The sequence below is a fragment of the Tyto alba genome, unplaced genomic scaffold, assembly GCF_018691265.1.
Source record: "Tyto alba isolate M040663 unplaced genomic scaffold, T.alba_DEE_v4.0 Super-Scaffold_28, whole genome shotgun sequence".
NCBI lineage: Eukaryota > Metazoa > Chordata > Aves > Strigiformes > Tytonidae > Tyto > Tyto alba.
The window spans coordinates 9871631-9886296 of NW_024881302.1; the positions used below are offsets into that span (position 1 = coordinate 9871631).

Below are 14666 nucleotides of genomic sequence, written 5' to 3' on the forward strand. Positions count from 1 at the left end.
AATATTTTGGAGTACTCTTGATCAGCATGACACAGTTGCTGGGGCAGTCAGTGGTGGTGGAGATGGGAGGGTGGAGAGCAGCCCTGACCTGGCAGAAAAGGCTGTATGGAGATGGGCCAAAGCTGAAGGTGGTCATCAGCTCCAGAACTCACCTTCTGAGTGAGATGAGCCCCGGTTAGGTGGAGGGGAAAACTGCTGTGCCAAAGGCTTACAGCTCCCAGACCCACACTTACCCATCGTGGAGGAAATAAAACTAACTAGGGTTTGTTCTGGGTGAATCATAAAGTTGGACCTCCAGGTGGCTTGAGTCCTGGTTGAGAAGGTGGCTGAAGCTCCTCAGACCTTAAAACTATTAGGTTTTTTTCCCTGTCAGCTCTGGTGGTCAGACTTGTGGTGTAGCTGTTGGAGACAAGGTGATGCTTTTGGTGTTTGCCTGGGCTACATGAGATTTGTCCCATGAATGAGATGCAGAAATAGCAAGGCTTTTCAATGGTACTTTTTTAATTAACAGGCTGATTTCCAAATGTCCCAATTATCTGAGCAGGTTGAAGGCTGATAATAGTTTTGCCCTCAGGCTTCTCCAGAAATATACCTGAATTTTGATTTGCCTGGCTGTGTGAAAGCATGACCTTCAGAGGCCAGAATCATCTTTAGGTGCTTGTTTGCAGGGATGGAAACTGTGATGTCTTTGGGGTCATTACACATCTACATTTTGACTTGCTGCTTCAGGTGCTCATCTCTCCTTCTCCTATTGCTTTTTCTTTCCTACAAAAAAAAATATTCAGGCACTTTGTCTTTTGCACCCATATATGCAGGAAAGAAAAAAATCCTCTAATATGAGGCAAATGAAACTGGTTTTTTTTCCCATACTGGAATGCAGGAGGAAGAAGTGATTCCTGTTTTGAAACGCTACCATGTTGGGTACCATAACATCTCTTAGATGGATAGATAATTAGGCAACTTGCTGATAGAAAGTTGTTCCTTGTTGTCTATTAGATGTGTGTTTCTGAAATACTGGACTGCCTGTATATTCCACATATCTGGAGCTGCAGAATCTAATCTGTGCTTAAACCTATGTAATCCTATTTTAGCCAAAGGGGAAAAAAAAAAAAAAAAGAGAAAACTATTGATGTCAGCACTGGATTTTCTGGGATTTATACCTGTCTAATTTAGAACAGAATTTGGCCTTTGTGTTTGGCATTATAAAATACTTCATGTATTTATGCACCAGACACCATATGGTCTATGCTTGGCTCTGGGGACGGAAGAGTGCTCCTGGCCGGCTCCTGGTCCTGGCTCCTTTACTTCAGGTCCTCTGGCCACACGAGGTGACCCAGCAGGTCTTGTGAGGACATCTTCTGCTCTCGGGGCACTGGGAGAGGGGCACGGGGAGATGTGCTGGCAGCAGGAGACCTTGGCCTCCTGGAGCCCACCCTGCCTGGCAGAGCCTTGCTGCAGCAGGTATGGTGCACGGGCTTCGAAACCCTTCTGGGAGGAGGAAGGTCCCCACTGGTCTCCACCCTCCAGATCCCCATCTGTGGGTTCCCATTTGTCAGCCTGGAGCAGGTGACAGCAGAGCAGGCAGCCAGGGGTGGTGGAGATGCCGAGTGGGGTCCTGCAGCCCCGGTGCTGGTTTGGGGTCACTCGGGGAAGATGCTCCAGGGATGGATTTGGCTTTCTGCAGCAGACTCATTGCTTTAACGAGGAGGAGTGAAACGCTACTAATCCTGGTGAGAGCAACAAGATGCTGACACTTCCTGAGCCAATCTCTGAGCCAATCTATTGCTTGCTTAGAAGGCAAAATTAGATTCTTCAAGTGAACTGACCTAGTTAATAACTGTACCTCATTGCAGACCTGGCAGAAACCGCTTGTCCTGGAGCTCAGTGGAATTTTGGGGAAATCCCTTCCTCCTAAAGAAAGGAGCAAACCCTCCTCTAACCAGGCTGATCATCAACACTTGCTCATTTTGCCAAGCCCATTAATTTAAGCAGTGTTGTGCCTCTCTCAACCTCAGCGTTTCATCTTGTTTGGTTCATGCTGTGGTGATAGAAATTGTTCTAACATCTCACAAGGCCATAATCTTTCTGTGTATCAAATGAGGAAAAATCTCTGTGGCAGTAACTGCTCTGGGTGGTTAGCAGTGTCTGGAGATGGAATGTGTGTGCCTGGCCCCATGTTGGTTGGAGGAGACACGTGAACGTGCTAGCAGAGGCTGCCTCTCCTGTGCTGTATGGTGTTCATGTTGGAACCTGTTTGTGTGAGGTCTGTGAATATGCATGAAGCCATTCATGTGTTTTGTGGGGTCTGGGTCTCACAGTGCAGAGAATTAAGATGCATTTTTTTTTTTTTAATAGGAATTGGAGGTAGAAACAGCCAGCTGTAGATGCTCCTTTTCAGTATTGTCCAAGCTGTTGCAATAGATGCATCCAGTCTGTTATTCCAGTTTTTCCCGATGAGATAATTTCATGAGGTGTCATCCCTGCACATCCTTGAGATCTCTGCAAGACAGGCTTGTGCATTTGTGTTTCCCTTGCTCTCTGGATCCCTGTTCTTTCATGCTGGACTTTCCTCTCCCCATCTGAGGCCAGACCCCAATTAGCCAAACACTGGTCTCGGGATGCACCGCCGGGTGCAGGCGCAGGGTCCCCGTCCCAGCTGTCCCAGCCGGAGTGTAGGGGCTGCCCTGGCAGGAGGGCGAGGAGGGAAAGGGTTTCCCAAAGAGAGTCTCCTTGGTGTGTGGGTGTTCTCCTGGGTGGAGCAGAGTCTGGGAGCTGGAGGAGTGGTGGTCCTGCGTGTGGCCAGGCCTGGCCATGAGCTCAGGTGGTTCCAGTTCCCTCTGGAGCTGGGCAGGCGCTGATGTTGCAGGGAGCAGCTTCATGAGGAGATGCTGGGAAGTGACTTTTACATGCATATCGGAGCCTGATTGAGATTAAATTGATAAATGTGAAACCACTGCATCTTTTCCTGTGCTTTTCTCTCTACTCAATATTACAGGCCACGCTGACAGACCAAAGGGCAGAATCTGGTCCATACCTGTGACCTTCGCAGTGTGCATCATTAGTCCTGGTGCTGCACCCTCTTTGTGCTAAAGAGCTTTTTAATATTGATGTCAAGCAGCATAGAAGTAGTTTTCAGGCCTGCTTAACCTGACAGGTCAGACCCACCAGCTGATGGCAGAGCTCAGCGGCCAGCATGGAAAAGTCTGGGCACTGATTTTTGCCTGCAAAGGGTGGGGGACGAAGTGTTGCCTGGGGGAGTGGTGGAAGCCGGTGAAATAAGGTACATCTTGAGACCCTGCCAAGCCCTGAGGCTAAAGGCAGGGAGTGTTGATGGGTTGGTGCTAACAGGGTTGTGGTTCCTACCAGAGAGACCCCATGGTCTGGTGAGAGCTGTCCTTGGGGAGACTGCTGCTCAGTTGCATGTGTGCAGCCTTGGCCATGTTTTTGCTTATTTTTCCCTTTTCCCCTGGTTTGGCTGTAGTCTGAGGGTGCATCTGGGCACAGCATGCAAGGTGGCCGCCGGAGCAGGATGCTGCTGGCTGAAGGTCTCTGGGTGTGGGTGTTGCAGCTCGCAGCACGACGCTGGCTGGCAGCAAGCGTGGCTACAGGGGTGCAGTCATGTCTCTGGGCTGCAGGGTTAGGGACTGTGCTGCGAAGCCCTCGCAGTAAGAATATTTAACATGTAGGTGTTTATTCAGTTCCAAGCCTGGTGGGCCCAGGGTATCAGATGAAACTTTTACAGGCTGTGGCAACAGCAATTGCAAGCATGCAATAGTGAGTAGGATTTTTTTAATGACTTTAATACCTGTTGATTGACCCAGGCACCCAAAATTCTCCTCTAAACCAGCTATAAAAGTTAGGCTGGATTTCTACTCTTTAATATTTAGATCAAATAGCTTTATCCTGTAGTGGAAAGAAAAAGGGCAATGACCTTCGGTTCCTTCAGAGTTTCTTCAACTGGGAAGCTTATTCCTGTGGCTGTGTCTGCTGTGCTGGGAAATGCCCCCTGCCCCCCCCAGCTGGCTTTAATCGCGCCAGCTGACATGTGCTGCAGCGTTGTGAGTTAGAGGGGTGCATGTGAGCCACACTGAGGAGTGCTCCATTATTTAAAGCCTTTTAAAATATTCAAGATGCAATCAAATAGCATTTAAAAATTAAGTAAATTAAAAACAAACAAACAAACAAAACCAAAACCAACAACTTTGGGGGCAATTTATTAGAGAGTGGGTGGTATGGTGTGCTGTAAATAAGCTAATGGTAAACTAGTATAAACTGGGTGAAGATATTCTGCTTGATGTCTAGCCTGAATAAGAAGGCAGATGAAAAACAGAGACACATTACTGCTTGTTATTTTTCTTCTCTCCCAGTTAAATGGTTTTAGTTGCGTTGCAGGTAACTGATGTAGGTGACTGAAGAAGTGTTCAATTATTTGTGCCGGAGCTCCCACCCACTCCAGTGCACTGAGGTTTCTCTGCCCTTACGCCTGCGAGGCGGTGGGCGAGGCTGGAGCGGGCGCTCCGGCGGCTGCAGGCGGCAGCAGAGGCGCTGTGCGGCTGTACTCAGCAGGGCAGTGTGGCCGTAACTGCTGAGTAACTGCTGGGCACATCTGGCGGAGAGTTTTCAGGAGGTGCAGATGCTTTGTGGCCCCAGCTGAGCAAGGTACTTCTGCTTAAAGCTTGTATGCATCACATAAATGGTACTGATAGCTTTGAAGTTAGCTTAAGGAAATTTTCTGAATTAGTGCTTCTTCCTGATCATTTCAAGGCTGCTAATATATTCAATTAAAGGATGGATTAGTATGGGGAATGCCAGCTTAAATTTTACTATTGCACATAACTCATAAATCGCAAATACTTTTCAGTTATGCTCTTCACAGGTATTTGGTTTGCAAGTCTCAGTGTAGAGGCAAAGAGGAAGGTAAAGGGCATTTTGGCTGGATCTGGTGCCAGGGCTGATGCCACCCAGGCAACCTCGTGGGTCAGAGGCAAGTGCTAGATTACGTAGCGAAACTGTCGACTGGTGAAAAGCAATTCCACATGATTGAGATTGTGAGGACACAAAGGAAAGCTTAGGCTGGAGTTGTGCTTGGAGCCAAATGTTGGAGCTCCAAGTCCCATCGCATCTCCTGGCAGTCCCTGCCACTGCTGGGGTGCAGCTCTGGGCTGTGCAATGCCTGCTACCTGCCATGTCATGCTGCTCAGCCCTGCAGAGAGCACGGCAGCCAGGCTGGGGGTGCAACGCAGCCACCCCTCCTGCGCAGGAGCCCCCGGGCCACGTGGGTCCCTACCCCAAAGAAAAGTTTAGTGTGGCACCCAGGCTCCCATCAGTTTGATGTGGATCGTTTAGCAGTGCTGCATCAGTAAGTATATAACATACAAATGTTGTATTTACATCACTGTATTGGGTTTACACAGCAAGGTTTTGGTAGCTGAGAGGCTACAGGGGTGGATTCTGCAAGAAGCTGCTAGAAGCTTCCCCCATGTCTGGCAAAGCCAATGCCAGCACCTCCAAGAGGGACCCACCACCAGCCAAGGCCGAGCCCATCAGCAGTGGTGGTAGCGCCTCTGAGATAACAGATTTAAGGAGGGGAAAACCGCTGCGCATTTGCAGCCAGAGAGAGGAGTGAGAAGATGTAAGAGAAACAACTCCGCAGCCACCCAGGTCAGTGAGGAAGGAGGGCAGGAGGTGCTCCAGGCGCTGGAGCAGAGATCCCCCTGCAGCCCGTGGGGCAGAGCAGGGGGAGGCAGGCTGTGCCCTGCAGCCCGGGGGGGTTAACGGTGGGGCAGCTTCCACCTGCAGCCCGGGGAGGACCCCAGGCCGGAGCAGGGGGATGTGCCCCAAGGAGGCTGTGACCCCGTGGAGAGCCCACGCTGGAGCAGGCTCCTGGCAGGACCTGTGGCCCCGTGGAGAGAGGAGCCCACGCTGGAGCAGGTTTGCTGGCAGGAGCTGTGACCCCATGGGGGACTCACGCTGAAGCAGTCTGTGAAGAATTGAAGCCCGTGGGAAGGACTGAGGTTAGAGAGGTTCGTGGAGGATTGTCTCCCATGGGAGGGACCCGATACTGGAGCAGGGGAAGAATGTGAGGAGTCTTCCCCCTGAGGAGGAAGGAGCAGCAGAGACAGTGGGTGATGAATGACCCTGTTCCCTGTCCTCTTGTGCCACTGAGCGGGAGGAGGTGGAGAAATTGGGAGTAAAGCTGAGCCTGGGAAGAAGGGAGGGGTGGGGGGAAGGTGTTTTAAGATTTCGTTTTATTTCTCATTATCTTACTCTGATTTGATTGGTAATAAATTAAACTAATGTCTCCAAGTCAAGTCTGTATTGTCCATGGATGGTAATTGTTGAGTGATCTCTCCCTGTCCTTATCTTGACCCACAAGCCCTTTGTTGTATTTTCTCTCCCTGTCCAGTTGAGGATGGAAGTGATAGAGCAGCTTTGGTGGGCACCTGGTGTCTGGCCAGGGTCAACCTACCACAATTGCATTACTTGTCCTCAAGAATTCAACCTATTTAATGGACATAAGTGAACCCAATTTTCTTTCATATTTCAGCATTTCTATTATAAAGAGATTTTTTTTTTTTTTAAATGAGATTTTTCTGTTCCAAATGCATTCCTCAGTAAAGAGCAGCTGCAGAAGGAATTGGTTTGACCTCTGCTTCCTTAATTGCTTTTTGCTCTGTGTTGGCCTGGAAATGGATGTTGCTATTGTATAAATTACTGTGATGGTGGAAAAAGAGCTTATGAGATCAGGTGTGTAGCTTCTGTCAGGAAAAATAGGCTTCTTAAATGGAAAGCAGTGTCTATCTGTCCATAACCAGAGTCTGGGTCAGTCTGAAAACTCTAAATGATAATTACCTAATTTTCTGCTTCTGAGTAGCTCCACGGAATTACTGTTTATTGTGGCCAAGAGCAGATTTAATCTGAAATCCACTCTGAGCTCCTCTCAGACTCTGGAAGGGAATGCTCAGACATCAGGGAATGCAGCTTGGGCCCCTTGTACCGTAACCTGGGCTCAGAGTGTGGCGCAGTGCCCAACTGCTGTCCCATGGGCTGGACTACAGGGACTTCTCCACCTCTACCCATTGTGGAAAAAGCTGAAAGGAAAGAGCAGGGGTCTTTTTCCTCCTGAGGCTGAAGGAGTAGAGCCTGTGTGTAATTGGCTCCACTGCAGTTGGGACTATAGCCATGGCACGGAGGTTGCTGCACGTGCGTGTGTGCAAAAGGCAGAGGGGCTCTGGGCGAGCCTGCCGCTCTGCAGGCTGGTCCCCCCCCAGCTCTGCAGGGGTTTCCTGCTCGGAGGGGCTCCCAGGTCTCCCCATGGATGCCTGCTGCATCGGCAGGTCCCCTTCCAGCCAGGGCAGGGGTCAGCCCTGGAACGGTGTGCAGCTAGCCTTGTGTTTTGAAAAGTCGTCATTTTGGGAGCCCTGGTCGGTACGTGAGTGGTACATATGGGGTCCGTATCGAGAGTGTGGCGTTAATCACTTCTGCTGGGCTTTGGAGCACCCTGAAGTGTCAGACACAAGTGTAAGTGGTGTAATAAGTGTAATGGCTAGTGCATGCTTGTTGGCGTTCAAGGAAGTGGTTCCTCATCTGTTGTTTGAGAAGTGATTGCTGCAGCAGAGGAAGGAATGGGGGAGAGCTGCTCCCAGGACAGGGGCCCGCAGCACAGCGAGTGCCAGCAGCACAGCCAGACTCTGCTTTCAGCCTCTCACCTGGGCTTATGGGCTCCTACAGTTTTCCTTTCCAAGGTGTTCTTGGAAGAGCTGGTGACAGCAACAGGGAAAATTGCGCTCCTGGATGTGAGCAAAGAGGGCTTGTTTTCACAACACCAACTTTAGCACCTTCTCCTGGGTAAGGTCCCCGCAGCAGCTCAACCATCAGCAAATTTGCTCAGCAAATACTGGCCATTTTAAGAGTGGAATAAAGCAACTGACCTCTGAGAAGGGCGTGTCCTTGAGTTTTAAAGGCTCATGAACTGATGAGGGAAGCTGAATTTTTGGCACACAAAGATCTCTCATCTTTTGAGAAAGCTGCTGCAGTGAAGCTGCAAGTTTGTAAATCTGATGTCAAATTTAGCACCACCTCTTATGGTCTGTGTGTGAGTAAGCATTTGGCCTTGGAAAATGTCTTCCCTGTTCTTCAGCAATAAGTCTACCTCTGTGCTATCTAAACTAGTTAACGATAAAATCAACAGTGCTTATATAATTAGCACATTAATATCTTAAAGGAATCAACATGCTAATTACCTGACACAGTGAGATTAGCAAGATGCTTTACAAGAATTCGAAATACTTGGATGAACAGTAAAGTAACAGGTCCCCTTAGTTAGCACACTGACTCATTTTACAGTCCTGACATAGATTATTTTTGAAGAATTGGTATGCCTGGTGTGCTTCCCCACTGTTAATTTATCCTGTGATTAATTGATGGACTTTAAAACCTCTTGGTTTAAATTATTTGGTATTGTCTCCCAGGATTAGGTTTCATCTTCTTTCATTCTGGAAAAAAAGAATGGAAAAATAAAAACTAGGGAGGCATTTAGTCTGGGGGTAGTTTTATGTGATTTTATCACAATATTTGATTTCTCTAACATAATAAATCATAGCAGGACATTTAGCATAGTCATTCTAGCTACACTTGTGATCCATTGCTTTGTAGGAGAACTTGTAAATAACTCTGACAAGCCATGTACTAGTTGGAGATGGATGGCTTAAAATTCTTTACCACATCCTCAAAACGTGGCCTTTCCAAATAACACCAGCCTGGCCTCTTGACAGAGGCACTTCCTTGGTGGCACATTCCAGAGAGCTGATGGCATTGCCTCTAGTTAACTGATGGTGATAAGCATAACAGATGCAGTCTTTCTAATGGGGGGGGTACCCCCAATTAATTTTTAACTGTAGTTAGGCAGACTTACAATGCTCTGAGTTTCAGGGTAATTTCTTTTTTAGCGCAATGACTTGGAGAAATGATTTGGACATTTGAAGGTTTGCTGTTACCAAAAATATGCCCAGGTAATTTGAATAGCAGAAGCATCTCATAAACTGTGTGCGCCAGAGATGTCGGAAGGTATAAAGTGAGATGTAACCCCACAAGCTTCATTTTGGGACTGCACTGACAGCTGGCACTTGCATCACCCAGAGCAAGATCCCATACTGGTGCAGTAGGTAGGAATCAGCCTTTGCAGAGTATGGAGATGGTAGAGATACTGAGTAGCACGTTAAAATAATGCTAATTAATTGTAGGATATATTATAATAGGAAACACACAGCCTTGACAAAGATGCATGACTAAAAGCGAGGTTGAATGCTTAGTGCTTGATGTCCTGCTTGCCTGGAAGGGTGTGCGATGAATGAGGGGTGCTGCCATGAGAAATCCCAAACATGCCTTGGTTGCCAGCACTGGTTTCCAGCAGTCCTGGAGAGCTGGTGCTGCTGACAAGGGCAGTGGTGGCAGCGCTCGGCTCCACGCCAGGCTCACGGCTCCACGCCAGGCTCACGGTTCCATGCCAGGCTGCACTCCCCCTTTGAACTTGCTCTTCCTGCACAAACCTGGGTAGATTTGGAGCCCCTGCAGACATTTGTTCTTAAAAATCCATTTATTTCCTGAGGAGACTTTTTAATCCTTAATATTCTAGCCAGTGCCCACGGATATCCTGGCTTTAGCTTGCACAGACTTTTTGTTCAACTTTTTAATGAGCTGACTCAGGTCTATTTGCAGAACACGAAGTGCTTTTGCTCCTGTCTGGTGGGAGCATGCAGCCTTTCCTGGGATCAGCCCCATTGGTAGAGTTTGCTGCTGTCTGTGATCTGTTGTTCCAGGAGACTAGACTAATCCAAAGGACAGGGTGTTGGGTTGATGTCTTTCCCTCAGTTGCTTTCCTGGACTTTTAATAAGTAGCTGCAGCAATAATTACGGCAAATCATTTCTATATAAACATCACACTGACAGCCTGTACATGTGTGATTTCTGTCTCTGAGTTGGGGAGACCGTCAACTAGCACTGGAACAGTCCATGACACTTGCATTTGGAGGAGGGCAATTTGAGATGCTGCTTCTTCCCTTCCCCATGTGCAGGCTGCTTGGCTGCTTTCATCATTTCACCATGTCCAGGCAGAGCTTTTGGCATTTCTTTACATGATATAATTCTAGTTCAAGGTCAGGCTGGACAGGTCTTCAAACAACTTGGTCTAGTGGAAGGTGTCCCTGCCCATGGTAGGGGGGAGGAACTGGATGATCTTTAAGGTGCTTTCCAACCCAAACCATTCTATGATTCTACTTCACCTATTCTTGCTAAATATCATGATAACTGGATTTGTGTCCTGTTTATTTGTGTTGTACTTCAATCTGTAGTACAGCTTTTCTTATTCCTTTCAAGCTCCTGATTCAGTCTCTAACATTTCTGAGGTGCTGAGTTATGTACCAAAAATGCTGGCACCTGCCGTGCTGTGTGAGGGGCCATTTGCAGGACGTTCAGCTTTCTGGGGACAGGGCTCCGGGTGGACAAGCGATGCTTTTGCCTTGACCAGTTTCTGTTTCTGCTCTTCCCAGTGTATGGGCACAACGTGAAGAGCAGCAATGACTTCATCGGGAGGATCGTGATCGGGCAGTACTCAACGGGTGCCCCTGAGTCCAACCACTGGCGCCGGATGCTCAACGCACACCGGACGGCCGTGGAGCAGTGGCACAGCCTGCGGTCCCGGGAGGAGTGCGACCGTGTCTCTCCAGCATCCCTGGAGGTAACATGAGGTGGGGGACTAACAGCAGCCAGACCAAGTAGGTGGACAAGGGAAAAAAAACTAAACCACCAACCGAAACACCCCACCTCACACCCTACATGCACCCCACAGGAGCTCTGTTGGATTGAAGTGGCTGCCGGCACCCAACTGGCCACGCTGGCCTCTGCGAACCGTGTCCCACCAGGTCCTGGCCATTTTCCTGGGGCCACCAGTGGCCCGGCTGGCCGGACTGCTCGCTGTTCGCATCCTGCATGGCGGAGTGCGTGGCCGGGTGGCGTGGGCTGCACGTGGAGGTGCCGCGGGAAGCGCTGAGCGGGTGGAGGAGTTGGGAGTTGCCTTTGCTGTCCCTCCAGTCCAAATCCATGGCTCATCCTCTTGGAGATATAAGTACCCATGTGCTCTTGTTGGTGAACGTGGTTATTAGGCTAGAATATTTTTTTAAACAGTAGAACGCGTGATGAAATCGGTTCTGACTCCAGTTTTGTCCTTGTACTAGTTTTAACAGAATTAAGCTCCTGTTAGTATGTACGTGTGCATTTGTGTGCCCAGGCACATGTGTGGCCATGCGACCCTGTGTCAAATGGATCCGATGTCACGTCAGTGGTGAGACCTGCCACTCTCGATAGCAGTCTGTGTGTGTCAAGTAGATACCGTGATGATATAGCAAAGTAAACATTTTCAATATCATTTGTACCAGAAAAGCCAGCTCGTGTCTTTTCAAACCTGCGTTGTGCAAAAAGAAGCCTGCTGCAGGGACTTTTGCGGTTAAGAAGACTCAAAATACACAATTTTAATTCTCTCACAGACTGCGGTGTTTCTTTCTGTGCTGTGTGTGTTAACCCAGGTAGTTCTCCTGGTCACCAAATGAACTTAGCTACAGTCAAGCTGTCCTGTCGGTTGCTTCTGTACGTTTTACTTTTTCACAGCATATTGTCTTGGTATGATGCAGATTGTATATTTATTGAAAATAAAATTATATTTAATTGTGCCATGTAGACTGGGGTGATACTTGTTAGCAGAATTCATCTTTGTGTCGAGCTTCATCAGTTACGTGTATGGCACAAAAAAAGTCAAAATGTTGGTATTTACCCCCTTGTTACTCACTGCAGATGAACCAGGAGCAAGTTGAGAGAAACTGGGGACCTGCAGACAGATATCGGTCAAGAGAGCAAGCCAGATGTGTTGGTCTGGCCACGCGTGGTTCCCAGCCAGAGCACACCCAGCACACTGCGTGTTCGGCCTCTTGAAGTCTCTGCACCAGCATCTGGGTCTTGGTTCTTTGCAGGAGTGGGCCCCAAATTATTATTAATTTGTATTGCTCAATTTATCAACATTGGGACTGCATAAAAATCTGTATCTTGCTTTCAGCCCATTCAAGAAATCATACAGAAAGGACATTACCCTGAAGAGAGCTGGGCCTGGCCCATGGCTTTATTGTCTTTCCATGTCTTTGTTTTGGAGAGGGAAGAGTCTGTTCTGCCTTCAGCAGTGTTTATCTGTGTCGGGCTGGAAATCCTCAGAGTGTTATGGGCAGGTCGGCTCTGTTGGCACATCAGTGCTACTGTGATCAGACAGGAGGTGGGGAAGGGCCCTGGCCCCTGCCCATATCCTGCTCTCGGGGATGAAATTGCTGGGCAGTAGCCCGTGGCCCATGCCTGTGGCCTGTTCCCCCTCCACGCGCCCCGCCGTGCAGAGCCTTCCTGCGCCCATGCTGGTCCCCGGGGTCCCCACTGGCTGCTCAGGAGAGGTGCAAGCCAGCGTGCTCTCCGCCTGCCCTGGCTCAGTCCCTTTTTGATAGAAGCAGGAGAGTTGCCTTGAGCAAAATAAAGGTGGTGTTTTGGTCAGGGACTTGGGGCTGGGTGGTGTAGGAAGCTTTGCCTTTGTTTGTGGCCCTTCGACCTTTGAAACTGGAGGTCAGAGCAATGACAGTCTAGAGCTGGCATGTGGCATGGCAGGCAGTGGTTATCTCCCTCCCCTCTGTTCATCAAATGCAGCCTGGAATGAAATCCTGTTACCTCCTGTGCTTCTAATATTTTGATTTTTTAAAAAGAAAACAATACATATATATGCCTGTTTCACCCCTGTTTGTTTGGCTGCTACAGTTAGGGACAGGTGAATCTTAAAAAGTGGAAAAAAAAAAAAGCTCAGTGCTTGTTTGGGCAGATATCAGTGTGTTGGTCAATAGTCCTTGCTGCTGTCAAGGGTGTTTGTGCTCCAGTGTGGAGGTCTGTGTTGTACCTGATACCAGCATCCCTGCAGCATGCCTTTGCCCTGGGACCTGCTCCAGTCTACGTCGAGTTGTGGGTGTTTCATTCCCTTCTACGCTCAGAGCATCCCTGTGTATGCTCTTCATGCGACAGCCAAGTCTGATACAGTGACCCTGCCATCGTGGAGGAGGAAATGCAACGAATACAAGCAGGCTACAAGATACGTTGTCTCCCCTCTGCATCCAGAAGCCATCTCCCAGCGGCTGGTGCAGACACCCTGCTCCTGGGCAGAGCACAGCATGTCCTTGGGTAGAGGATGACAAAAAAGGCCTTGGTGACCTTGTTGCTGAACCACTTCCCAGTTGCTGTGGCTGGGGGTGAACACAGGTAGGAGCTTACCTTGCTGTGTGGCCATGCACGCTGTCCCCCGGTGAGCACCGCTGCTTCTTAGTGACCACCACGCGTGGCTCCCGCTGCCCTCCAGCGCGGCTGCTGTACGTTCGCAGCACAAAGCGACAGGGATGGCGGTTACCGCAGGGCTGCCCATGGGCATCCTCCTTCCGAGCGTGTTGTAGATGGTGGGTTTCAGTTCTAGCCTGCCTCTCTGCACGGTGAGATTCCTCCTGTGTCCCGCAGCGAAGTCAATAGCAAATCTCTGTTCTCTGGCTTCCTCTTGGTTTGTCTCATCAATAAATCAAGGTGGAGAGGGAGCCCACGGGGTATCCTGGGCAAACACATGCTATAAGAGGCCAGTCTTTTCCTGTAAGTCAAAAGGCTCAGACAAGGGGCTGTGGTTTCAGCAGTCATTACCATTGACATTAATATTCTTCCAAGTGTGGTCTCTGGTCGGGTGAAGAAGCTCTGGGCATCCACAGGAGCTGACCTGAGACCTGCCATGTGCTTTTCTCCATTGTTAACAGAAGGCACTCTTGCCCATGAGTCTATCCTTGGAGCCATGAGGTATCTGTTTCACAGGAAAGAGGGTGTTATACAGATGATGCCAAAAATTGGTGAGGGAACCCTGAAGAAAGGTCAATAAAAGTGGGATGGAAGCACACCGAGGAGCTCCCGACCTGGAGGGCAATCGAAACAGCGTGGGGAGGGAGAGGAGCAGAAGGGCTGAAGAAACGAGTCATCTGTGGCTGTGCTCCTGGGGCTGCATCCAGCAGGTAAAACATCTCATTTTTTGTGAAATCAGAAGGTAGCCCAAAGTGCAGCTGCAGCTCCAGCCGGCTCCACGTGCAGGTCATGCGTGTACTTTCCCAGTGCTGGGAGCAAGGCTGGTGCCCAGCTGCTATACTGGGCACGGGGCTGCTGGCTCGGAGGCAGCACGGGGGGACTCAATGCTCTTGCTTGTGCTGGGGTGATGCTGCTACAGTGGGTCTGGTGTTGGAAACAGGATTAAAGCTATTCTGGATCTCCGCTCCCTCTTTTAAACATCTACATTTGTGCTTTGGGAGTAGGTTAATAATGCTGAAAGAGTTTTGTTCCACAGTTTGCTGATAATTGCTTGCAACGCTGGCTTTATCTGAGGATAGCACACAGTTGAGAAGGGAGAAGTCTTGTCTTGGCTTCTAATACTCTAAATTCCTTAATTTTTAGTTGTCTGATGTATCAATAGGCTTATTCTTGAGCCACATAGTTTCAGATCGCTGTATGGATCTGCAAACGGGGGCAAGGGGGAAGTTTTCTTAAAAGGTTTTATTTAATGCAAAGAAAACATA

General features: G+C 49.0%; 1 protein-coding gene across 7 annotated transcripts in view; it reads left to right on the forward strand.

The window, feature by feature from the left end:
* SYT17 (synaptotagmin 17) overlaps positions 1 to 11730 on the forward strand; it is a 40969-nt gene extending 29239 nt beyond the window's left edge. For all 7 annotated transcript variants that reach the window (XM_042798953.1, XM_042798954.1, XM_042798956.1 and 4 more), the window contains one exon: positions 10548 to 11730. In XM_042798953.1, coding sequence (XP_042654887.1) covers positions 10548 to 10744 — 197 coding nt within the window. In that variant the 3' untranslated portion in view covers positions 10745 to 11730. The remainder of the gene's footprint in view (positions 1 to 10547) is intronic.
* The last annotated feature ends 2936 nt before the right edge of the window (positions 11731 to 14666 follow it).